The 24,430-nt window shown below is 48.7% G+C and overlaps 8 protein-coding genes across 8 annotated transcripts; 3 read left to right on the forward strand and 5 right to left on the reverse strand.

Moving 5' to 3' along the window:
• Positions 1-975: 975 nt before the first annotated feature.
• PFICI_10482 (uncharacterized protein) lies at positions 976-4,101 on the forward strand (the record flags this gene model as incomplete). The annotated part of the gene is made up of 4 exons (XM_007839063.1): positions 976-1,134; positions 1,232-2,078; positions 2,150-2,892; positions 3,307-4,101. The coding sequence occupies 4 exons, from the start codon at positions 976-978 to the stop codon at positions 4,099-4,101; spliced, it is 2,544 nt and encodes an 847-aa protein (XP_007837254.1).
• A 985-nt stretch (positions 4,102-5,086) lies between these two features.
• PFICI_10483 (uncharacterized protein) lies at positions 5,087-6,394 on the forward strand (the record flags this gene model as incomplete). The annotated part of the gene is made up of 1 exon (XM_007839064.1): positions 5,087-6,394. One exon carries the CDS (start codon positions 5,087-5,089, stop codon positions 6,392-6,394), a length of 1,308 nt encoding a protein of 435 aa, XP_007837255.1.
• Positions 6,395-7,310: 916 nt separating this feature from the next.
• PFICI_10484 (uncharacterized protein) lies at positions 7,311-9,055 on the reverse strand (the record flags this gene model as incomplete). The annotated part of the gene is made up of 2 exons (XM_007839065.1): positions 7,311-8,718; positions 8,799-9,055. The coding sequence occupies 2 exons, from the start codon at positions 9,053-9,055 to the stop codon at positions 7,311-7,313; spliced, it is 1,665 nt and encodes a 554-aa protein (XP_007837256.1).
• Positions 9,056-10,330: 1,275 nt separating this feature from the next.
• On the reverse strand, positions 10,331-13,195 carry PFICI_10485 (uncharacterized protein; the record flags this gene model as incomplete). The annotated part of the gene is made up of 1 exon (XM_007839066.1): positions 10,331-13,195. One exon carries the CDS (start codon positions 13,193-13,195, stop codon positions 10,331-10,333), a length of 2,865 nt encoding a protein of 954 aa, XP_007837257.1.
• Positions 13,196-14,062: 867 nt separating this feature from the next.
• PFICI_10486 (uncharacterized protein) lies at positions 14,063-14,979 on the reverse strand (the record flags this gene model as incomplete). Its single annotated transcript, XM_007839067.1, has 3 exons — positions 14,063-14,146; positions 14,200-14,288; positions 14,349-14,979. 3 exons carry the CDS (start codon positions 14,977-14,979, stop codon positions 14,063-14,065), a joined length of 804 nt encoding a protein of 267 aa, XP_007837258.1.
• Positions 14,980-16,127: 1,148 nt separating this feature from the next.
• PFICI_10487 (uncharacterized protein) lies at positions 16,128-18,156 on the reverse strand (the record flags this gene model as incomplete). The annotated part of the gene is made up of 8 exons (XM_007839068.1): positions 16,128-16,315; positions 16,366-16,496; positions 16,556-16,919; positions 16,981-16,993; positions 17,067-17,583; positions 17,655-17,910; positions 17,966-18,017; positions 18,079-18,156. 8 exons carry the CDS (start codon positions 18,154-18,156, stop codon positions 16,128-16,130), a joined length of 1,599 nt encoding a protein of 532 aa, XP_007837259.1.
• A 2,099-nt stretch (positions 18,157-20,255) lies between these two features.
• On the forward strand, positions 20,256-21,478 carry PFICI_10488 (D-xylulose reductase A; the record flags this gene model as incomplete). Its single annotated transcript, XM_007839069.1, has 3 exons — positions 20,256-20,402; positions 20,458-20,465; positions 20,530-21,478. 3 exons carry the CDS (start codon positions 20,256-20,258, stop codon positions 21,476-21,478), a joined length of 1,104 nt encoding a protein of 367 aa, XP_007837260.1.
• A 149-nt stretch (positions 21,479-21,627) lies between these two features.
• Positions 21,628-23,074, reverse strand: PFICI_10489 (uncharacterized protein; the record flags this gene model as incomplete). The annotated part of the gene is made up of 2 exons (XM_007839070.1): positions 21,628-22,439; positions 22,501-23,074. 2 exons carry the CDS (start codon positions 23,072-23,074, stop codon positions 21,628-21,630), a joined length of 1,386 nt encoding a protein of 461 aa, XP_007837261.1.
• Between the last annotated feature and the right edge of the window lie 1,356 nt (positions 23,075-24,430).

The raw sequence follows: 24,430 nt of genomic DNA on the forward strand, positions 1-24,430 counted from the left end.
ATCGGTAAAAGCATAATTCTCCGGCTGATCCGGTACTGTAAACTATGTATATGAGCCGCAGAGGGGGTACCCCCCTCTCTCCTATATCTAATGCTAGCTAAGTCCCCTTTTAACGTTCCACAGATAGGTATAGTGTGAAGCTGAGACTTAGACCCAAAGTCTAAAAATGATTGTTCTCAATAGCTAAGTCTCACCTGAGCCGATATATAAAGGGGGAACTGAAGACGAGATGATCGAGGAAGCATTGAAAGTTGTCTGAGTTGATCTCTAGTCTATAAAAGAGAGGTGCTGAAGAGCGACTATATACACACGCAGGTGATCTGCGGTGGGTATTGACTACGTCAGTACGACACTAAGTCAATAGGCTGGGATCGTCTTGAGCTTCATCTGCTATTACGTTTAACCTTGTGTGTAAGCCACTAAATACGGCCGTAAGTTTAGAAAGTTAATTGGCCAAGGCTTCCAGTTGCCAGCATATCGAATAACTAACTACCGCGCGGATCCTTGTCCTTTTTTTTTTTTTTTTTTTTGGAGTCATATGGGTTGACTTGGGTTATGATGGCTTTTTGTAGTTTGTTAATTCCAAAGCGTTGGGGTAAAAAGTGATAGTTGCGATCTTTAGCTGTACCACGGTATAATCACTTCAATAGAGATAGATCAGCGTTGTGGTTAAGCTCCCACCTACACACTCCATTCCGCAAGCCTATACCAGGATTGTATAATGGTGTGTCGTGAATCATGTGAATACTGTGAACTATATTTTTGCGCGCCTTCGCATTCCAAGGCCTCGACTTGGTTTGCGGTGCTTCACGAGTCTCTCAGTGAGCAAAGCTGTTTCTGATCTCAAGTTTTCATTCGGCCCTGCGGGCAACAGTCTCAGCGAGCAGAGGTACATTAAGTCCTTCCAGATCTTGTCTTTTGTTGATGACCCAAAGGCTACTCACGCTGTTTCTCGGCAACACTGATGCTGATAAAATGTCTATACTTGCCCATCTTGTCAGCTACTTTGGCCTGTGGGCCTTGGGAAACCAACGAGGTATCGCCGACGACAAGGCAAAAACACACGCAAACCTCCCTAGTCTAAAACTACCCTGGGGTACCTATCAAGCAGAAGTGCTTTTAGGGGATACGAATGTCAGTTGTCTTTATAAAGTGTAAGGAGCTCTGCCTGAAGATGCCAGCCTAATTGCTCCAATTCTACATCTTCGAAAACGTTCGCTTCGGGGCCAAGCCGCAGCGATTCAGTGCCCCATCGTTTCCTTCTTGGACAAATGCATCCGCCCAACCCGTTAAAGATGGCAGAAACTGTATCCAAATTGACCCCACTGCTCTGAACAGGCCTCCTGGCGGTGAATCCCCTGTCGACGACCCAGCGGACCAAATTGGCAGGCAAGATGAAGACTGCTTATTCCTGGACCTCTACGTCCCAAAATCTGCCTTTGAGGAACAAACCAAGCCGATGCCGGTTATTGTATGGCTTTATGGAGGCGCTTTTGCTTTCGGAAGTAAGAATCAGTTTGGGCCACTGTACACAGGTCAGTCTATCGTGAGCGCCAGTCGGTACCAGACAATCTTCGTGGCTGGAAATTACCGCCTCGGGGCTTTCGGCTGGCTCGCGGGTAACTACTTGCAGAGGAACGGACAACCTAATGCTGGGCTCTACGACCAGGCTTTACTGTTTGAATGGATACAGAAATATGTTGGAAGCGTTGGCGGTGATAGCACCTCGGTCACTGCCTGGGGAGAGTCGGCCGGTGCTGGCTCTATCTTGCACCATCTCGTCCGTGAGGACGGTAGCAAGGACCCTACCTTCAAGACCTTCGCCGTGCAGAGCCCAGCGTTCGAATGGGCCTGGGACAATGCGCCTGACGGTATGCTGGATCGCGTCTATCAGAACTTCTCCCAGCTAGCGGGCTGTGGCCTCTCCTACAATATCGACTGCCTCAGGACGTCTAAGAATCTCACGGCCGCCAATCAGAAACTGTTTGAGACCGTGAAGCAGACAGGGTTGTTTCCTGTGGGTCCAGCTGTAGACGGTAAATGGGTTACGAGAATTCCCACCCTGTCTTTTGCAAGTGGTATGTTTTGTCAAATGGCTGCCGACCACTAAGACTAGTACTTATGATGAGTTTACTTATGTGGTATGCAGGCAAATATTGGAAAACGAATATCAACGCTGCAATAGTTTCACACTGTCAAAACGAGCCCGAGTCTTTCATCCCGTCATATTTTACATCCGAGAAAACATTTGTCGACTTTTTGACGGTGTTCCTACCAGGAGCCAAGCCAGCAGCCCAGAGAGACAAAATTTTCCAGCGGTATAATTGTGAAAGCAGGTTTCAAGGAAACTACCGAGACTGTGTCGCCACCGTCATTCGCGACGCCTCTTTCACTTGCAACACTCGAGACTTATTTACTGCTTTTCCCAATCAGACACATGCCATGAGCTACGGCTTTCCCTTTTCACGTTATGCCCGTCATGCGAGCGACCTCGTTCCTCTTTTTGTTAATAATCAGAGTGAAGCTGTGGAACTACTGAAGAAGGTTGCGTCTTTGTCGGATTGCCTTGCCGAAGAATACGCCAATTCACTGGTGAATACAAATGTCTCCAAGGCCTATCAGACCTATTTCGCATCCTTCGCGCTGTCTAGTGGCGATCCCAATACTCTACCGCAACCACAGCTCCCCAATTCCCCCGCTCCCAAGTGGACTGTAGCAAATGGATCGCTTGACTCCCTCACAAACGTTCTCAACGTACAGATCCCTTTTACACAGCCCGCTTTCGTGGTAGACCGACCCGACTACCAAAACACGAAGAGCGCCTGTGTATTTTGGACCAACCTGGCCCAGGAGATTGTTGCCAATGCAGAGACTCTGTCTACAGAGCCGAATGTACTTGGTGAATTGTAGAACCAAATGCAAGTTAAATCAACTAGGTGACGATTTCGCATGGAAAGGAAATTTCTTGGAGAAGAAGATAAAGATTGCAGGAATAAGGATCCGTGGCAGAGGCAGCGCAGTGAATCTCTGATATCAAGTCGATTAGCTACCGGGTGTCTGTAATTTGCATGGTTGTTCATGGACACACTTAACACTGTTGCTAAAATATATTGGAAATATTGTTTTTTTTTTCTCTCTTTCATTTGTGTGCATATCGGAATCTCTCCTTTAGTCATCACTCCTTTTTCATCATCGTTTTAGAGACACTTGCATCTCATGTGCATCTGACATGATATATCCAAATAATTACTTTTGAGCTCATCACCGGTAAATTATATGACTATCCTCAGCTGATTCAACGTGAAGATAAGACAGGTCTCAAACTGGGGGAACGAGTGGAGCGCTATCTACCATGTACCCGTATATTTGACTATTCCCACCTGCGTTGGATTTGAGGCCAGGGACTGCAGTATTCCCGGAACAGTCATTGTGACGCAAACACCTGCTGGCACCATCACACAAACAACGACCGGCGACGTTGCAGGCACCTCAACGATTCCTGGGGGCGGAACAACTTCGGGCACAGTCATCGTAACCAGTATACCTCTACCGACCTATAGTTGTGATGACAGCGGTTACATGATTCAAGATCAAACCCTCTTCCGTATCAATTTGACCACTGGATTCCAAACTGTTGTCAATGCGCCCGTCGGAACAGGTCCAGTCAATGCTGTTGGATATAACGTACTCGACAACTACATCTATGGCATTGCTAACAACAGCGGAGTCAACCAGATTATACGTATTGGTTCCAATGGAGATTATGCGATCTTGCCTATAATGCTTCCTGCCGGTACTTGGAATGTTGGAGATATTGACGCACAAGGAGGATTTTTTGTCTCTCAATCTGGAAAGGCTTGGATTGAAATCGACCTAAACCCAAGCTCGGCTGATTTTGGTGCAATAGTAACCGCCGGCGACTCTACAGCTTCATTGCCCGCCAACAATAAAGCTGGGGTTTCGGATTGGGTCTATGTGCCCTCTGCAGGGCCATACCTCTATTCTATAGCAAGTACACAGGTAATTAATGGAATATTGAACATACCTTTTGATAGTCATTTCGTCGTACTAGAGCGACAAGCTCCATGTCTTGCACCATGATCAAAGCACCGCCGAAAGACTCTGATAGGCAAGCCTTCCAATGATCATCTATTGCGACGATCGAGACACTGGCTTTCTGAGCATCTTGGCTCATGGCCTTGGCAAATCCAACAAGCTCTTGTCCTGCTGCGCAAGGAAAGTTACTAGTCAGGGAAATGTAGACGCTTCCAATGTAAGGTGGTCACTATAAACGAACCCCCGGCTTGGCCCTGACTCGCGCAAACCCGAAGATAATATGCGATCAAAAAGGAATCCCTGCTGCAACACCAGGTTTTCCGCATGACAAATAAGGGTTTCGATTGATCAATTCCGCCTCGGGCTCTTACGAGCCCCGACTCCGTGAGAGATGCTTCTTCGGCCGTCCTTCTCCAATAAGTGACGGACACGGAATCTGATATGTTTGCGGCAGGATTAAAAAACAGCCCGATACAAATACCAGGTTTGAGTTGGCGGCTCGCTGGACAACTGCTAAGTCTTGCAGAAAGCACGCACAAATGGCTCTAAAACCTAGCGAGGAACGTTTGACTGACCCGTCATAAGTCGTATATTACTGTTCACGCGCAAGCCTGCGCCAAACTCTGCCATAATTTATCAATACACATCGCCTAGTGCCAAGGAGCCTGCGTTATGACTCTACAAATTGCTTGCGGATACGTCCTTGAGGTAATACGAGAACTCAGTACTTCCATAACTTCTGTAGGGTATTCGCGTGTCGGGTTGCCTCCTCTCCGAACCAGTCCTAAGTGCCGATGCTGGCCCCTACTATATTCGGCTGCAGAGAAAGACGGACTTTTTCAAGTCCGCCCCGCTGGGATTGGATTGCTAAGCAAATTGAGCCATTCAACAGGAGTCGATAACCATCGCGAACTGCCACAAAAGCACACAAAACTTGTCTTTCCTATTTAACATCCGTCTTATTTTCCTCACCAAGCTTTTCTGCTAACACAGCCGTTATCATTTGACTTCAACGTGGAAGCTTTCGACCATGGCCTCTTCGACTTCAGCACTTCGCCAGGTTGGCATCTATAGAAACCTTCCCATCATCGATGATACTTTGGAAGGACTCGCGGCTATCGTTACCGGAGCCAATGGAATCTCTGGCTTCAATATGATGCGCGCCCTTCTCGAGAGTCCTAAGCGGTGGAAGAAGGTCTTCTGTCTGTCCCGCAGGCCCCCGCCGGAGGAAATGATGGCCCTTTTACCTCGTGAGGCTCGGTCCAGGATTCACTTCGTCAGTTGTGACTTCCTCAGTGAACCTGCTTCAATCGCAGAGGCATTGACAACAGCCGGCGTACACGCCAACTACATCTTCTTTTACTCCTACGTTCACAAGCAATGGTCCGAGGCAGATGCTCTTGTCGAAAGCAACGTGCTATTGTTGCAAAACTTCCTACAAGCACTTGAACTGGCCAAAATCAAGCCGGACCGATTCATCTTGCAAACCGGTGGCAAAAATTATGGTGTTCATATCGGCCGCACGACCGTGCCTCTCCTCGAGTCTGACCCGCAGCCTAAACACCTCGAGCCGAGCTTCTACTACATCCAGGAAGACCTTGTAAAGGCTTTCTGTCAGAAGCAAAACTCGTCTTGGAGTGTCATCATGCCCTGTGCTGTGATCGGCGCGTCTTCGCAGGCGGCTATGAACGGGTTCTATCTGTTTGGGGTCTATGCTGCGGTCCAAACACACAAAGGTGAACCACTCGAGTTCGGCGGCGACTGGGAATCTTGGCAGTTCGAAAACTACCATTGCTCTGCCCGGATGACTGGTTTCTTAACCGAGTGGGTGGCTCTAACACCTCACGGCTGTAATGAAAAGTTCAACACGCAGGATGGCGGTCCTCTGACTTTGGAACGCTTTTTTAATGAACTGGCTCGCTGGTATGGCGCGAGCGGCGTGGTTCCTCCTCCAGATGACGAGTCCGACATGGCAAATCAGACATTTGGAACGTCTGGCAAGTTAGCTCCATTGGGCTATGGGCCCCCACTCTCGTACAAGGCGCGATTCACCCTCGAGGACTGGGCCAAAGACGAGAAGAACGTGGCAGCATGGCGGGAGATGATGGAGATATCTCGAGGCAAATTAATCCATGATCCATTCGCCATTCCAGACGGTTTCTACATGGCCAGGTTCGCTTACTGCCGAACCGCAAGCCCTTGCCTTAACAAAGCCCGGCGGCTGGGTTGGACAGGGTTCGTCGACACAATGGAGAGCATATTTGAAGCATTCGTGGAAATGGCAAAGCTGGGAATGCTGCCGGAGATGCGAGTCCAGTTTGCCCGCCCATTGTGCTAAGCCTTTAACGCGTTAACGCTTGGGTGGCATTCTCCTTCTACCCAATATGACGGGACTCTGTCAAAGGTTAATTGAAAACTGTAATTTCGGATGAGTTTTTAATAATTCACATTATTAAGCCCACTGGCTTGTTGTTGCTTCTCAATCAGCATTTGAAAGAGGTCAGGGCACATCTACAGCCGTCATTCAAACACAAAAGAGACATGGCGAGCATAAAACGCAGACTAGTCACCACGACACGCAACGCTAATATAACTTTTCGGCGCGTGCCTGCTTTTACTCCTTTCTCTTACCGTTAGCCGCGACTATCAAAACCACTCATGTGCACATTCCAATGCCGGCGACCAAATCCCTATTAAGAGTACTAGAGTGAGACGTTGTTCCACCAAGAAAATGACTTGCAGGATTCTTAGCGGTGACTGTTGCTTGAGTCCAGAATTCTAGCCGTCTATAAGGTCGTCTATCTATGATGTCGAGGTCAAGAGAGCAGTTATTGAAATCAGTCAGGGAACTTGGGTCTCGCCTACGTTGTCCTTGAACCCAAACGACCATGCCCAGATCGGGTAGCCAGGAATCCAGCACTCTGAGAATGCAATCATCTTGGCGCCATTTTGGGCAGCCTCTTCGATAATTTCGATGGTTTTCGGACCCTGGCCTGCAAATCGAGCCGCTCAGGCTCAGCCTGGGCCACATCAACCTTGACGATACCTGTGGGATTGCGCATCCTGATTTTGGAGGAACAGCAGCTTGAGATCGGATGGCTTGATCAAAGTACTTCAACGATATATGACATGATCAGAAAATAAGGCGCCTTGGGAAAAGGGCATTGCTTTCGTCCTTTATAAATCCACCAGTATAATGAGTGTCTAATCAGAAAAGAGATGCTTAATTCTACCATCATCCCTGATTGAATGCCTCAGCTTTTCTTGTGTTTCACAGATCTCCACTCCATTAACAGGCTTCCTATCAACGTTGCACAGGTTAGACCAACAACCAGGTACCAAGTCTCGTCAAGACTCCTGCTGATGCCTTCCAGAACCTCCATGTGCTGAGCTGCTGGGACGTCATTGATAATTTCCGTCAACCCGCTGTTTTGGATAGTAGCCGGGTCAAGAGTTGAAATTGTTCCAATTAAATTCGTCGAGAGCCGGTTGATGAAAATGACTTGAGCTACAGCCATTGTGATAGCAGGTCCGATTTGCTGCGCGAAGAGTATGATGGATATTCCTAGAGAGACATCCTCAATGGGCAGTACTACTTGTACAGCACTGATTGGTGCATTAAAGCCTATCCCACTAGCAAACCCAAAAGCGCCCGAATATAAAATAAGTCGTACAAAGCTCGTAGTCGCATCGAATGTTGTGACAAGACCTGAGAAAATGGGCATCGTTATGGAAGCGAGAAGCATAAAAGGTGTATAATAGCCGATTGTACTGGTTCCAAATCCACAAAGAAACATGCCAATAGGGCTGCCAACTATTATTGGAATAATCATATAACCGCTCGAACCAGGAGAATATTCGCGTACAGTTTGGTAATATGTTGGTAAGTAATACTCGAGGATATTAATAGAGCTATTAGTACCTATAGCAAAAACAGCTCCGGCGATAATGCTGCGTTTTCCTATGATTCGAGGCGGTAACGCGGCGGCTTCGCCTCGCACATGTTGATAGTAAACAAAAAGGGCCATAAGAACGACAAAAGTGACAATAGGCCCAATAACTTTGCCGTCGGTCCAGGAATACTCAATGCCAGCCCAGGACAGCGCAATGAAAAGGCTAGTCAGAGCTGGAATAAGAAGCAAATTGCTTATTGGGTCGAGCTGAGCAAGCCTTTGTTTGGTGGTCATACTCGGATCGCCGGGTCTTGGGTCCGAAACTAAGAATATCGTCATCAGAAGCGTGACACCTCCAATCGGTAAATTGATCCAGAAACACCAGCGCCAACCAAGCGATTGCGTCAAAGCTCCCCCCACAATTGGCGCGGCGATGACAGCCGCGCTTTCAACACCGCTGAGCATGCCACAGTAGAGAGGCCGCTTCCTCAGAGGCATGATATGGGAGATGATGTTCAAAACTCCGCCGATAATGCCTGCAAAACCTATACCAGACACGGCCCTCCCGATAATGAACATTGTCGACGTTACGGCCGTAGAACAAAGTATTGATCCAACCAAGAGGATAGTATTGGCGAGCATGAATGTGAGTTTGACTGAGAAGACCTTATATAGCCTGCCGAATACAAATTGAAATGCACAAGAGCAGAGTCTGAATGCTGAATTATACCAGCCAATGTCTGCAACAGTGTGAAAATGATCTGTAATGCTACAAGGCAGAGAGTGTCAACATATTATCCCTTGGGCAACGCATGTGTATTTCAAGCATGTGACGCGTTCAAATCGTACCTGGGCACCGTGGTTGCAACAATGTTGTTGTCTAGTCCGCCGAGAACAAGCAAGGCACCCAGATCTAGGATGATGAGCCAGAACTTCAATCCAGTGGGATAATCTTCGTCATCTCCAACTGAGTGAGTTTCGGGGGACACATCAGTCTCAATTGATTTAGAAAAGTCTTTTGCAGCTGGCTCGTTCTTCTCCATACTTTTGGCGTACGGCTCTGATTGGGATAGCTCGATAGCATCTTGTTGGATATTTGCCGTCATTGTGGTTCCAGTATTTGCAATAGGAAAGGGGAGAAAGTTTAAAATTTGTCGGCTATAATTCTGCCCTCGACAAGATTTGTCGAAGACGATAAGCAGGCAGTGGTATTTGCACCGTTTCAAGTAAGAGGTTTCCAAAGTAATTGTCGGACATCGGACATCGGACATCGGACTTGCTTTTTAGGTAGCAGTACTTATGCCGGTTGGGACAAGGGTTGGCGTCAACGCAAAGGGTAATTGCATTATAATGGTGCTCAACAGTTCCAAGTCTTTCCATGCATCAAACCAATGGTCGAGTCCATGAGTGAGTCAGCCCAGGTCGTGATACTATATAGTAATCATATGCATCTAGCTTACTGTATTCCATACAGGGTTTATCAGATATGTTCACTGGCATAATTTACGGCTTGATGGTGTGATAATCATCTGAAACCACCACATGTTCGTTTTGTGTGTTAATTTCCTTTCCCGCGCCGAAATTGTGCGCGCAACGATAGAATCTGCTAAATCCAACCCTCCTGACTCCGCAGCGATTCTTCGCCTCTTATTCCAATGTACTGATGCAATTCTTCGGAAGTTCAGTGAACGCGGCTCGCGCCGTGATTCGTGCAGATTGTACATACGATGGAACTCTATAAATAGGCCAAGATTGACTCGTATCTGACTTTGGAACCATGCCGGCACATGAAGTATGATACATTGGAAAATATAGGAAAATAACAAGCCCGGAGCAGTTGGCCTAATGACCAGTGGTCTCTCGTGATTGCATGAGTTATGCCACCATATTAGACTCACGAAACAGAGGGTTGTCAAAATGTAGCAATAAGTGGAGCGCTTCTCCACACATGTATATATCTTTGACCATCCAGCCTCTGTTGGATGTGAACAACTCAACTAATACAACAACTATTGCCCATACCTATCATATCTTTTCACACAACAGAGTATAAATGGTCAAAGACACATATATGTGTGGAGAAGCGCTACACCTATTCCTACATTTTGACAATGAACCCGCGACTGCACGTCCATACCATACTAATCATGGATACCGGCACCCTACCTCTGGGTAATGGTTAATTTACCTGCCGCTGCCAATGCCGAAAACCTTACTTGTAGTATTCCTTGAACACTAACGCAGTCAGGAACCTTAACTCATTTGTTTGGGCTCACCTCTCCTCAATGGATCAACTCATGGTCAGTAATAATTGTACATTTGGTGCTAACTACCTAGATGGGGATGTATATGTGCTTCAAAATATCAACACAAAGGCGTCTTCACAGCACGGTATAAAATTCTGCCTCGATAATGTTAAGGGCTCCACTGGTACTAGAGAGTGTAATGGACTGCCCTGTGGTCGCATTAAAGGCCAAAGTGACATATCCTAGGTTTAAAGAGGTGGTATTGGACCAGACGGTTGTATTATCCACCGCCACTGCCACATGATATGCCTTGGTGCGGAAGCCGGACAACTTCAGGACAACCTCTGATACCTCGGACTCTTCCTCGAGTTCATACTGGATCCAGGCCGTATCAGTAGTGCTGTCGCTGGACCAGGCAGTCTCCTCGTCGTCGTCAATTGACAGCTCAGCATCGTCTTCGTTTGACCCTGCCGTAACGGACTTGGCCTGCAGGGCTATTCGGCCCCGCACAAAGGACGCTCCCGAGGGCGTCGGACCTCTGCTCAGAGGACTCGTCATTTTCGCCCCTGGCAACTCGAGCCCCAAGCCGTTGGTGTTGGGATAATCTATGGTGTTGAGCTCGACTGAAGCGGATTCGAGACCGTCGGCCGTCGCCGTCAGGGAAACCTTGCCGGCAGTCGTGGTGGATCGCAGCAAAACTCGATTGACGCCATTCTCCACAGGCAAAGAGGTGGCAAGGATGTAGTTATCGTCTTGTCCCACGGCAATCCCTCCACGCCATTCCGCCTCGCCAGAAAGTTTGAAATCAATCAAGTCGAGTGCAGTTGGAACACGCGTGCCGTTGGCATCAATGACTTCCACCTCGACGAGAGCAATGTCGGCACCTGAAGCTTGAAACCCGGAAGCCGAAGTATGCGAGGTGAGACGAATCGAAGCAGCTTCACCAGTAGTTACACGCTTGTCAGTGACGTCGGCCTCACTGGAGGATGCGGCATATCCAAAGGCTTCGAGATCACCCGACTCCCACTGGATATTGGTAAAAGTGTAGAGGAACCTGTGGCTCTGTTGGCCCTTACCCAAAGACTTTCCGTTGAGTTTGAGCTCGACTTCGTCAGAGGTTGAAACTACATAAACATCCTTGACCGTGGTGTCATTGTAGTTCCAGTGTCCGATGATGCGAATAGCAGCCCGCTCAACGTCGACCCAGTTGTCCCACATGACCTGATGTGCGTACCACCCATCCTTGGGCAGACGGAGAGAGTCGACCTCGCCGGACGTCCTATAGTTCTGCGAGCCCCGATGGTGGGTATTGCTGTCAGAGAAGATGATGTTGACTCCTCCAGCATTGACACGTGTTCCCTGTCCTGGGCGCTGCTCGTAATAGTCGAACCAACGAACAACATCCTCAACGGCGTGAGTGTCTTGGTTGTGGTCATACCCATCACCCTCCACAGTGTATTGATTGTCGGGATGGTAGGGCACGGTCCAGTTGTCCCAATACTTCCTGATGCCTTCGTCACGAGAATACTCCATTTGCCAGAAAGGGATCCTGGAACCCTTGTTAATGTAAAGCATCTCACCACCGTACTCCGCCACCGTCGAATTGAGCATCTCTCGTGCACCAATTGCCCGTCCGCCGTGTGGGTCATACAAATCTCGAATGTCTTTCATCTCCTGCATGTGCTCTTCGCTGATGCCGTGATTGCCACTCTCGTAGAAAATGATGCTGGGATTGTTCTTGTTGTAGATTATCGCGTCACGCATGAGTTCGGTGCGTTGCGTCCATCGGTCTCCAGTCACATCACCCTCGGAATCACCAGCCGGCATAGCTTGAATGACACCTAGTCGATCAAGCGATTCAATGTCCTGCTTCCACGGCGTGACATGCATCCATCTCACCAGACTTCCATGGCTAGCAAGGACGAGCTCGTTGGAAAAGTCAGAGAGCCAAGCCGGGACGGAACAGCCAAGTGCGGGCCACTCATTGGTAGAGCGTTGCGCATAACCCTTGAGGTGGAGAGCTCGGTCATTCAATTTGAAGTATCCATCGTCAAAGTTGGTCTTTCGGAAGCCGGTAGTTGTTTGTACTTGGTCCACTGATGTTCCATTGACCAAGAGGCTTGTCTGGACTGTGTATAGGTAACCGTAGCCCCAACTCCAGAAGTTGAGGCCTTCAACAGAAGAAGAGACATTGGCGACTGTTGTTGCATTGCTTTCCAAGGTGTACGCATCGCTATGCATTTGACCAACGACCTTGCCGTCGAGATCTTTAATGATAGCCTCAAAGACAAATTCAATTGTTTCATCGGACTCGTTCTTGATCTCAGACTCTGCCATCACAGTGGCTGATCCTGCCTCAATATCATGGTCCTGAGCATAGACGTACACACCGGTTGTGTTCAGGTTGGAATACAGTGGGAGAGTCTGATACAGATTGTTGGTGGTGTGCAGGTATGCATTCTTGTTGATGCCACCGTAGTTGGCGTAAAAGTTTTGATCGTTCCACTGATAACGCGAGTTTGTCGAAACCTCTCGGTAATCCCAGCTGTTGTCAATCCGGGCGGCGACGACGTTGGTTCCATCAGCCACAATCAGATTGCTGACATCAAAGCCAAATGCCATGACGCCGTTCTCGCTTCTCCCGATCCACTCTCCATTCAAGTAGAATTCGCCACCATGACGGATACCTTCAAACTCGAGAAAGACTTTCTCGGTCGGGCCCGGGACGCTAAAGGTTTTGCGGTACCAGGCAATGCCGGTAGAAAGATTGGCGATGGAAACTTTAAAGGCATCGTCCTCATTCCAAGCGTGAGGAAGAGTAATGTTGCTCCACGAAGCATCATCAAAGTCGATGGAGGAAGCATCATCGTCGTCACCAACAAAGAGCTTCCAGTTGGAGTTGAAGTTGTACTTGGTTCGCTGGCCGGTCAAGTCTGCTGCAGAGGCGCCTGAGGCTAACAGTGCCGCCACCTGGAGCACGAGGGCGAGAGGGCAATGCATGGTGTTGGTTTGCAGGCCTCGAAAGCTGTCCGACTTGCTTCCTACATATTCTAAAAATTGCGATATGGTGGTCTTTGAAATGAATTTATATACATGCTTGGCGTTCTATATCTAGCTCTACGCTGTAGTATGATCTCTACTACAATGTGACGGGAGCTCGCTACAATGATCCGAAGACCGTTGCCAATACCCCGACGTGATCGTTACATAAAAGAGCGACACTCCAAATATTGGTCACATTTAGCCATGCTGCTGCAATCAACACTTTTGGCTAAACCTCACTCGGCACACATAGCTACGACACGACCAGAGTACCGCTCCGTATCAGCTCCGTTGTCTAGGCGCGGGTTTTCTCCATTGGCCCCAACACCGACGCCGGGGGATGAGCGACGCGGCCGATTGGAGTTTCCGCCAATCAGCATTAGCTTGAACACAACAACGTCGCTACGATGAGGTAATGAGAGTTTAGGCGTAGAAGAAAGGCTTCAACTACCACCGATTTTATTCGTCGTGTTACATTCTGCGGAAAGTGGTGATCGGATTGATTGAGAACTCCGTTCATGACGAAAATGTGTGAGCCACGCTTTCTATTATGCCTTGGCGTATCCGATGAAGAGTCAATCATGAGTATACACACCACAGCTTGTTAATTATAATTATCACCAACGGAGGTCAGTCCCCGAGATTCCAAGCTATATACAATTCATACAGAAAGACCCATAGCAGATGGCAGACTCGCTGTACGTGTTTCCCTTAGTTCACTTCCAGTAGTATTTGGGTGACAATCAACGATTTGCATGTCAGTATATACCTTTGAATTCTATATCCGAGTCTACAGTGTAGCTCCAGTAAATACATCCAACATCTTTACGGCAACGTGTAGCCTCCATCTATAACCATATTAGATCCTGTCATATAGCAGCATGCATCGCTGGCGAGGAAAACATATGCCTATTCTCAAGTCAGTCATTCATCTCTGTTTATGAGCTCTCTTTACTACATACGCTCTTCAGCTCGGCAGGGTGGCATATCCGGCGGCCAGGAATCATGGACATCCATTGATCAAACAGTTCTTTCGGCTGTCGCGTAAGCACTGGTGATGCAATGTTAGTGACTGTATTACACAATATAGAGTGCAAGATACACCACCTACTTTCAGTCAAGATGAATCCAGGAGATATACAATTCACCCTGGCAAAGTCGACCCATTCAACTGCCAGGCTCTTGGCCAGATGCACCACGGCGGCCTTGGACGCGTTGTAGGCAGCCTGTGTCTGGGGAATATTGACCAATATGGCGCTGACAGATGCGGTGATAATCAAGTTGCCTTTGCCTTGCTTCTTGAAGATTTTGCCCGCGGCCTGGGCCGTCCACATGACGCCGTCGAGATTGACGCTATTATTCTTCTGCCATGTCTCTTCCGTGTACTCGAGGTTGGGGATATTGGCGCAAACGCCAGCGTTGGCGACCATGATGTCGAGTCGACCGTTGCCGAATTCCGTCGCAATCTGGTTGATGGTGACGGCCGCATTGTCCCGCTTGGACACGTCGCATTGAAAGGCCTGGACGCGGACGCCCGTCGCCGAGGCGATCTGGACGGCAATGTCGGGCGCATCGGTGCTGGTGGAATAAATGAGGGCCACGTCGGCGCCTGCTTCGGCCAGGCCACGAACGATCTCGACGCCTATGCCACGGGCACCGCCCGTAACGGCTGCGATCTTGCCCTTCAAGAAGAATTGAGATAGGACTGGAGTGTTGACGTCTTCTGGCGCAAAGAGAGGCATTTTGGTCGGTGGTTCAGCAGTCAAGCTGTGGCGTATTCAAGGAGTAGAATATATCGAGGTGCTTCGCAGGACGATGCAGGAGGGGACGCACATCTTTAGCAAATAAACAACGGCCATTGCTACTGACTCGTCGCGGGTGAAGAAAGACCCAGAATAGTGGTTCTCTGCCTCCAAATTGACGCGTATGATCACACTGACCTCGGGACTTGCTATAGAAAGCTTGGTAGGCTTGGTATGATACGGGCAGTTGCCCGCGGGGAAGGGGAGATCAGCACGCGCCGCCCGGCGACTCTCCGGGGCGGCGATTTCCCCGTTCACTACTGCATCTTTCCCCGCATCGCGTAAATTCCCCCATTCGGTAATTTAGGCTTTCTTTCTGAGAACGTCCATCGATTCTTACCGGTACCAGAAAATAGGCTGCCAATATACCAGCGGCGAGGTCCCGAGGGAGCGGCCGCTCGACTATTATCACTCTGCATGACATCTAGTATAGTACATGATTGTGGAGTGTGGAGCTCGAGTGTCGGATCGTCAGCCTTCTGGGTCTCAATGTCTAGATCTGGGGCGATCCTCCATGACTCGGAACCTTAATTCATCTATAGCCCTGCTTTGCTTGCGAGTACCGCTTCTTGGATGGTTGAAACAGGGCAAGTGTTGGACTTGATGCTATGAGTACGACTTGACCCACTGTACTTATGTCTGTTTCGTTCATCTTGGAAAGTCTGCGAGTCGCATCAGACTATGATGTAGGTTTCAGCGCTAGATTTTCCTGTTCGGGCGTTTGTGCTCATGGACTACGGTTGCAAGGAATTTGTTGCACAACGCTGCTTCTGGTCAGCTTCCACGAATGTGATGGTGATGATCATACACATTAGCTGAGCAGCCCCGTCAGATAGCTCGTAATACAGGAAGACGAGTTCAGAGCAGCCCCTATTCCTGGGATGTCAGACTGGCTTCAGGCTCAGGGTCTTTTATTCAGTTGCAAAACATTTTTTTATGGTCTTCTTTATTCATGGCGAAGCACCATACTGAGCTTGCGGTAATATGGCTTTTGAATGTGATTTTCTCAAGACTGTGTATTTATCCTCCTTCTTCTTGTAACATCCCCTATACGCCTCGAAATAGTTATGTGGCAAACCACATCGTTATTAGACCTTTTCGGGCGTTGCATCCATGGTCGAACGCACACTCTGACGACGATTTTGAACCACCTCTTCTTCCTCGCGAGTAATGTATTTCTGTGGACGTTTTGCGCTTACGGCATCGCGGTCGGCTGTAACAATGAGGGTCGGGTTTGATCGGTAGTAGTCGTCTAGGTCTTCGAGGCTGCGGTTTGCTATAGAGGAATTAGTGCCTGACTGGTAGATTTGTTTATGGGCAGCTTACATGTCTCTGGGTAGAAGAAGTAGATGATGGGCAAGAATACAGCATTGAAGACGGTCCAGACAATCCAGAATTGCCAGCCGATATTTTGGATCCCAATAGGAGTAATTTCCACAATGACAAAATTGGTGATCCTGCATTTCACATTAATACTTTCATTCTGCCACAAGCTAGGAGCTGCTCTTTCACCTACCAGTTTGTGCAAGTAGCAACGGCCGCGCCTTTGGTTCTCATTGGTAGGGAGTTGATCTCAGTAGGGTAGAGCCATGGCACTCCCAACATACCCAAACCAAAAGCAATGTAGTAGAGGAAGAAGAAAGCAATGGCTGCCTTTCCGAGCTCTTCACTATTTGTAGACACCGAAGCAAAGCGTAGGAGGATGGTGATGACCAAGAATGCGACAAACTGCCCAGCGGTCGACAGTAGCATCAAGGCTCGCCTGCCGAGTCGTTCCACGAGCGTAACGGCAACGAACGAAAATATGAGATAGGTGACGGAGTTGATAGCGACTAGAAGGCGCGACATTTCGTTTGAAAGGCCGATCACTTCAATGAACACTACAATCAAGCGTCAGTAACTCAATTGGAAGGGCCACAGGTCGAAACTGTGTTGACGAACCAGTTGGTAGATACTATTCATTTCGCATGATTAGCTTTACCCAAACTTCCTGATGGTGTTCACCGGTAACGGGCAGATACACTTACATAAGACATGATGTTAATACCACCAAATTGCTGCATCAATTGTGTCCCTGCACCGAGGATGAGGCGACGGAGAGTCTTTGTACTGTGATCATCTCCGTTCCGACCTGAAATCAAGTCTCGCCATTTGATGGCATGTTCCTTTTCATAATTGACGCTGTACTCAATCTCTTGAAGCTGCGTAAGGACATACGGGTCCTCGACGTGTTTAGCCTCCAGACAGGCCAGAATAGGCACGGCCTCGTCGCTGCGGCCGTGGGCAATAAGCCATCGCGGAGACTCGGGCAGCCATGGAACAGTGCCCCACAGAATGAAGATGAAGAAGAACTGAAAGGCGAGCGGGAAACGCCAAGCAACGGAGCCGCCAGCGTAGGATAAACCATAGTTGATCCAGTTGACGAGCGAGAAGCCGGCAATATTCATCCACATTTCTAAAAGCACGAGCTTTCCGCGCCATTCCGCTTTGGCTGTTTCAGTCTGCCAAACAGGAGCTGTGGCGGTATTGATCCCGTTGCCAATGCTTAAAGCCGAGGTTAGTTTAGCTCAATTTGTAGGCGAAGGCAGACAGAAAATAAACTCTGCAAGACGTACCCGGCGATAACACGACCAACAAACATCTGAGGTACACTGTAGGAAGAGGCTTGAAGAATAGCGCCAACAGCCATGATGGTGGTTCCGAGGAGAACAGCTTTTTTCCGACCCAGACGTTCGCCCACAGTGAAAGCAATAACTGCACCAAAGAAGCAGCCAACTGCGTAAATAGCACTCATGGTTGAAATAATTTCGGTACTGCCATCACCAGTAAGGCCATGGAGCACTAGGAAATCATCCGTGACAATGACGCCACCTAAAAAAGAATTAATACGCGTCCATAATACAAAAGAAAAGGTTCCGCAACGCACTGAATACAGCTTGATCATAGCCAAAAAGTGTCATGTCCGTTGCACATGCAACCTAGTACTGTCAGTACTGCAAAGGCGTGATTTAGAAGGCAGGGGAGCAGTGGGGAGCATACGGTTATCCAGAAGGTGAGCCATCCCCCCGTCAAGCCAAAGAATGGCTCTTTGGATTGCAGGCCCTTTGTCTTGGCCATATTGAATGTATTTGTTTTTGTTGTAGAGGCGATAACTGTGCTCAAGCAAAGGTGACAGAAACCTCTATCATGAATCAGTAAAGCTCTCTAGGACCAAAAACGGGCGGTAGATGTATCGATGATATAAACAACTTCAAATCAACGGGGTACATAATTGTACTTATAGAGATGCTCTAGCCATTCCCTGCCTCGATCTGCGCGTCCTGAGTAGCGACATGACAGAATGATAGCAGGAGATAGAGACGCTGAAATGTCGTAGGCTTACCCCGGCTTTTCCCATCTAGACGCTGGCGTGGGTGGCATCCTTAGGATGGGCCGGCGTCTGACTTTGGTGCGGGGATAGACTTTCACAGAACCTGGGGTGTTTGGAGAAGGGGCTGGCCACTTCCCACAGCGCCTTAACTTACCTGTCACTTGGTCTTGGCTGTACTGAAGAACCAGCAGATCATACGTGATATGCTGCTCGCGAGGCCAGATCCCACTGTTTCATGCGCGGCCGGCCTTGGAACGCTACCACGTCAATACCCACTATCTTTACAAACGGCATCACAAGCCACTTACCTGAGTTACTTCTTTCATGCCCTCTTTCTAAAGAATCAGTTCAAGGACACCATGATCTTGATCAGCAAAATGACATCATGAGTATCTCGATTTTGACAATGTGAAGAGGGTCTTGGTCGCGTTCCACCCCCACAGAGTGGGCGAAAATAGGTTCATGTGCCTTTGGTTCAGGGAATCCCGTTCTGGCTTGACTACGGTGCCGAGACCTGCTACCGGGGAAAGACCTCTATCAGACTATCATCGCACGATAAAAAAGGTAGGCGATCCCAAGTCTGGTAGGTACGCCGCGCAAGCTGCTTCAGTTAGCTGCTCAGAGAGTTCTTAGTAAGCTACCCGGATATGCCAGTCGGAAATATGCTTAGCATGTTTCTGAGGCACAGGCCAAGTGCAAAAATTTTTGGCAAAATTATTGTTGAGGATATCAAGTCATCAGAGCGCGTTCGGTCGCGGCTATGGTATTTTAGTAACATCATCAAAAACAACTTCAATTTTGAACGATCCAGGCAGTAAACTTGCGTGCGTAATTTAGGTTGCTATGCTACTCTACTGGCACTTGAGACAGCCTTTACATACAACGAGTTCAGTGTCTGCGACCGCGAGCAAAATTTGCTTTAGGCACTGATGACCCCTACCCGGGGACACTGACGGAAGAAGCACTGGTCTCTATGCTACATGTTCAGGGTACTTGAAACTAATGCTGAGTAGAAAGCACTCCACTGGCTTATTCATGACGTAACGATCACTTTGACGCATCGTGGATATCAATGTTCTCATCCGTGACTCAAGTTGTCAGGAACATATCGCAGCTTCACTAGCGATGGGCTGATCGACTCGAGGCGGGACCGCCGAGGCCTCCAAGGATACTTGCCCAAAATGAAGTTATAGGGAAGAAAGCCAGCCTAAGTGTGCTTCGGTGCGCTTGGTGGGTGGCCACACTAAAAAACCTGAGCCTAAGCCCTGTTGTATCAAAAGTACACGTGTACGCGAAAACATGAAATTGGATCAAGGAGCGGGTCGCGAAAAAAACGCCTAGGTCAATTCACCAAAACAAATGATATGGTTTCGGACTGCTGACTGATGAAAATGTGTTGAGTCGTGCGGTGAGAAGATGGGGACGCCTTCGCCGCCAAGTCGAGCCAATCGGATGCCGTCGTGAAAATTGCCAAATTGGGTCGTCTATATTACCATATACGGTATATTAGGCTGTCTTGTCTTTTCTCTAAATCCCCACAGCTGGCAATGTTCTAGCGGGAGGGGGAGACAACGCCGTTGTCTCTAGCTCAACTCTATTTACGATACGTTGCATATTGGACTGGTAAAAGTGCAAGATACCTACACGGAGACATGTGAATGTTCGGATGGACATGGCCTGGACGAGGGGGTTGCCACGATGGAGTATGGAGCACTTATGTGCAAGTAAATCTGATATTGCTTAAATACCGCCCCAAGTGCGCAGCAAGGCAGATTCGCCAAGCTACTGTACCGTTGTCCGTATCTTTTCTTTAAATAAAAACTTCAAATCTATAGACTTGTCCAAAATGGCTGTGGGTAACAAACAACAAAATCCTTCCTTTGTCCTGAAGGCAGTCAAAGAGGTTGTGTTTGAAGATAGACCAAAGCCTCAACTGCGAGACCAAAACGATGTCATCGTACACGTCGCGCAAACAGGCATCTGTGGAAGCGATGTAAGTAAAGCGCTCTTTGTCATAACAGTAATTTTTCGTATCTAACAGTTTCCAGGTACACTAGTAAGTCGTTCACTCAATATGAGACACCATTTTCCTTTATTCTAACATCAATTTCCCCCCTCAGCTGGCAGCGTGGCCGCATTGGATCCTATGTCCTGACCGGTCCGATGGTCCTGGGCCACGAGTCCTCGGGCGTCATTGCGGAAGTTGGCTCCGAGGTCAAGCACCTGAAGCCGGGTGATCGCGTAGCCATGGAGCCTGGTGTCCCCTGTCGTCGTTGTGACTACTGCCGGGGCGGATCCTACCATCTCTGCGGAGACATTATCTTTGCTGCTACGCCACCATGGGACGGCACTCTGGCAAAGTACTATGTCAATGCTGCAGACTTCTGCTACAAGATCCCTGATCATATGAACCTAGAAGAAGGTGCAATGGTCGAGCCCGTGTCCGTTGCAGTCGCCATCGCGAAGACTGCTGACTTGCGAGCCCATCAAAAGGTGGTTGTGCTTGGCTGCGGCCCCATTGGCATCTTGTGCCAGGCCGTTGCAAAGGCCGCTGGTGCTGCCAAGGTTATTGGTATAGATGTCGTGCAATCTCGTCTGGACATCGCCAATTCCTATGGCGTCGATGGAACGTATATGCCACAGCGTGCCGAGCCCGGCGCTGATGCCATGGAGCACGCAGAGCGGACTGCAAATGATATCAAGGAGAAGATGGGACTTGGTGAGGGCGCTGATGTCGTCCTGGAGTGCTCGGGGGCCGAAGCTTGCATACAGATGGGAATCTATGTAGCGCGCCGAGGCGGAACATTTGTCCAGGCCGGTATGGGTAAAGAGGTCGTAAATTTCCCCATCACTGCAGTTTGTACCCAGGGCCTGGTCATCAAGGGTTCAATCAGATACTTGACTGGCTGTTACCCGGCAGCCATTGACCTGATCTCGAGCGGGAAGATTGACGTCAAGAAGCTCATCACGAATAGATTCAAGTTCGAGCAGGCAGAGGAGGCGTTTGAGCTCGTTCGACAAGGTCGACAGGATGTCTTCAAAGTCATGATTGAAGGAGTACAGGCATGATATACCTATAAATGACTTGAAAATAGTATTTGAATAAAACCATTTTGATTCACTGCCAGATGTTGTCCCCCACCACCAGGACAGTCGCATCCAAATCTCGTGGCGGGTCAATGAAACCCTGGCTGCAGCACGGACCACAGAGGAGTTGACTATGGGGATCGATTTGGGTTTGGTAACCTTGTTTCCAAGCCAAGGGTGTCGCAAGATGTCCTCCATTCTGAAAGCAGTGACTTTACTCTGTAATCCGTCGCAATCCCAAGATTGTCTTCTATGTTCCGAAGCATCTTGATCAGTAATCGCTGGTCGTTTGCTGTAGTACAACATCTGCCAGCCACGTATAGCGGCTGGATGGCTCGAAGCTTGACAGCATCACACGGCGTTGCATTGATAATGGCAATTACTTCGGAGGCATGATACCGAAGCTTTTGTTCAATGTCCCGAAAAGTAAGCAGCAGATCGAATGATGCGCTTGCGGGAGCCGAAGAAGTGGTTCCTGGCAGTAGATCGGACGGGCGATGAATGAGTAAAAGCATGCGTGCCATGTGATAATACATCATAGTGGTGGAGCAGAGGTCATTGCTGAACCAGAGCTCTCGGTTGAACAAATCTGAATCCTGATCATCTGATCGTCGCGTCAAGAAAGTCCCATCAGCATGAAATGACGGAGACAAGATTTGAAGCCAGGAATCAAATCGGCTCTCCAAATACCCAAACGCAGTCGTATCGTGACTAAGAAGGAGATTCAGGTTGGATGATAAAGGCGCCACGTAATCTACGAGCATACATAACAGTCTGACGAGGGCGAATGATAGCACCTTGTCTCTTGCATGCTCCGGTGTGCTGAGGAGCCCATTCGGAGTAACATCATTAGCCACTGTCCCATCATCATCGATGAGGAGACCCATATTGCGCCAAAGAGAAAGGTTGTTGGTGTCAACGCGCGTTTTCCTTCTCGAGACAACTGTTCATGTCAATCAGCGAATGAACAATTTCGGCATACAAGGCAAGACAAATGGACTGACAGGATTCTTCTAGGTCGTTGACTACAAAATTCCAGAATCCGGCTTTCATGTACATGACATCCTTGGTGAAGGGATAAACTGCCTCAAAGACAGGGTTCGGTATGAGGAGGCCCCCATCGTCGATCAAGGAAAGCAGTTTTGAAAATCCCGTCAAGTGGCCAGACCAAGCGTTCCGGCTAGCGCTGAGCTGCTCGTACTGAATGAGTATACAAGTTCCAAGAAGCCTCACGATTGGATCTTCCTTGTCAGCATGCACCATGAGATTGCCCTGAGACAAGGACATTGGTGTTGAGACCAGGTTAGCTGCAGCATCGGTTCGAGAGATTGATTTGGCCAGGGTTTGTATTGCCATTTCATAATATTTCGCGCCAAACCAGCCAAATCCAAGTCTACCCTGAGCAAGTCTCGCGAGGTGTTCTTGGGTTTTGCCACGGACCATGGTAGATAACGAGGTTCTCATCTGCCCCAGTTGTTTGGCAGCAACGGCGCAGGCAGCGTAACGCAGTAGAGGGTGTTCACGTGCAAGACTGAGAACTTCGCGACTGAAAACCTCATAGCGATACAAGTGATCCATCCTGACATATTTGTTAGAGCCTAGGATTCCATAATTAATTTGGATAGATTGAGACTATACCACGGGGCAACGCAATCAGAGTAGTGCCTCAAAAGAAAAAGCTCCTCTTGCGTATCTTTGAGGGGATTGATGATTGAGTTTGCCGAGGCATTATATGTAGATGAACATGAACTCTCCGGAGTCCTAGAGCCTGCATTTCTTGTGAGTATCGGCTCTTATTCGTAGTTATCTTGCCATTTATCATATGGAACGTGGGGTGGTGGTCCTACTTCTTATGCTTTCCACATCTTTGACGAGCTCAAGGGGTCCACCGGTATGAATGCTGGGCTGTATATCCAGCGTCGAGCCGTGGCTTGCCTGTTTTGACGTAGCTGCGGGTGACTGCGTGGTGTCATGTAAGCTGCTTTCACTGGCTCCAGCCTCACCCACAGGCAGCACCACAGTGGTTGTTGTGATGTCTCTCCGAATTTTGGAGATTCTTTTAGAGCCAGATTTACTAGCATCTGATTCTCTATTTTCTTGGGTGGCTTGCTCAGGAAGAGGCTGAGCCTGTTCGGAAACCCCGGGCGACGTTCTTGTCCTTGCATTGGAAACGGTGGTTCCTTGATTCGCTGGTGCTCTTTTTGGGGTCGCAGCGCTACTACTACTACCACCGTCTGACGCGGCCTGTTGTTGGACTGGTTGAAAAAGCTTGAACTTTGAGTCCTGCAGCGTACAATCGTGCCCACGTTGCCGACACTGCCCACACTGGGGCTCCTGCTCGTCGCATTTGATCCTCCGTCTTCGGCATTCTGGGCTTTAGATTAGAGAATAATATTAGCAAAACAGCCATGGACTGTTGGTTTATGACAGATTTCAATGGGATATGATGCACAACATACCAACCAGTCCTGGATCGCTTACTAGATTTGCGGGCACGAGCCAGCTGCCCTGAACTTTGGCTGGTTTCCTCCATGCGATCGATTTCTAACCTGGGCTTTCGGTCACTACAGACCTGCAACTGCAAAGACTTGAAAGTCTGGATGTTTGAGTGGCTTTGCGTATTACATAACCTGCTTTGTCAGGAGCCGGCAGTTACGAATGATCCATGCCGAAACGGGTAGTTGATCTTCAATGTGAAAATGTTGCCTTAGTAATATTCCATGACTACTGTTTCGGGCGTTGAGGCTCGGAGTAAGGGTTGAGGTTCGGAAGGCCGAGTAGTACTAACCCGCGGCTGATGCACTTGAAGAGTTTGTAGGTAAGGTCAAATAAGGTCGAGCCCTTGTCGGCGCTTTTAGTATACCTGGGTATAGATGCCTCGATGTCTAGGGTACTCGTATACAGGCTTTTGCTTGGGTGCACACATAAGATCCG

This window comes from Pestalotiopsis fici, assembly GCF_000516985.1.
Source record: "Pestalotiopsis fici W106-1 unplaced genomic scaffold PFICI_Scf_7, whole genome shotgun sequence".
Taxonomy (NCBI): Eukaryota; Fungi; Ascomycota; class Sordariomycetes; order Amphisphaeriales; family Sporocadaceae; genus Pestalotiopsis; species Pestalotiopsis fici.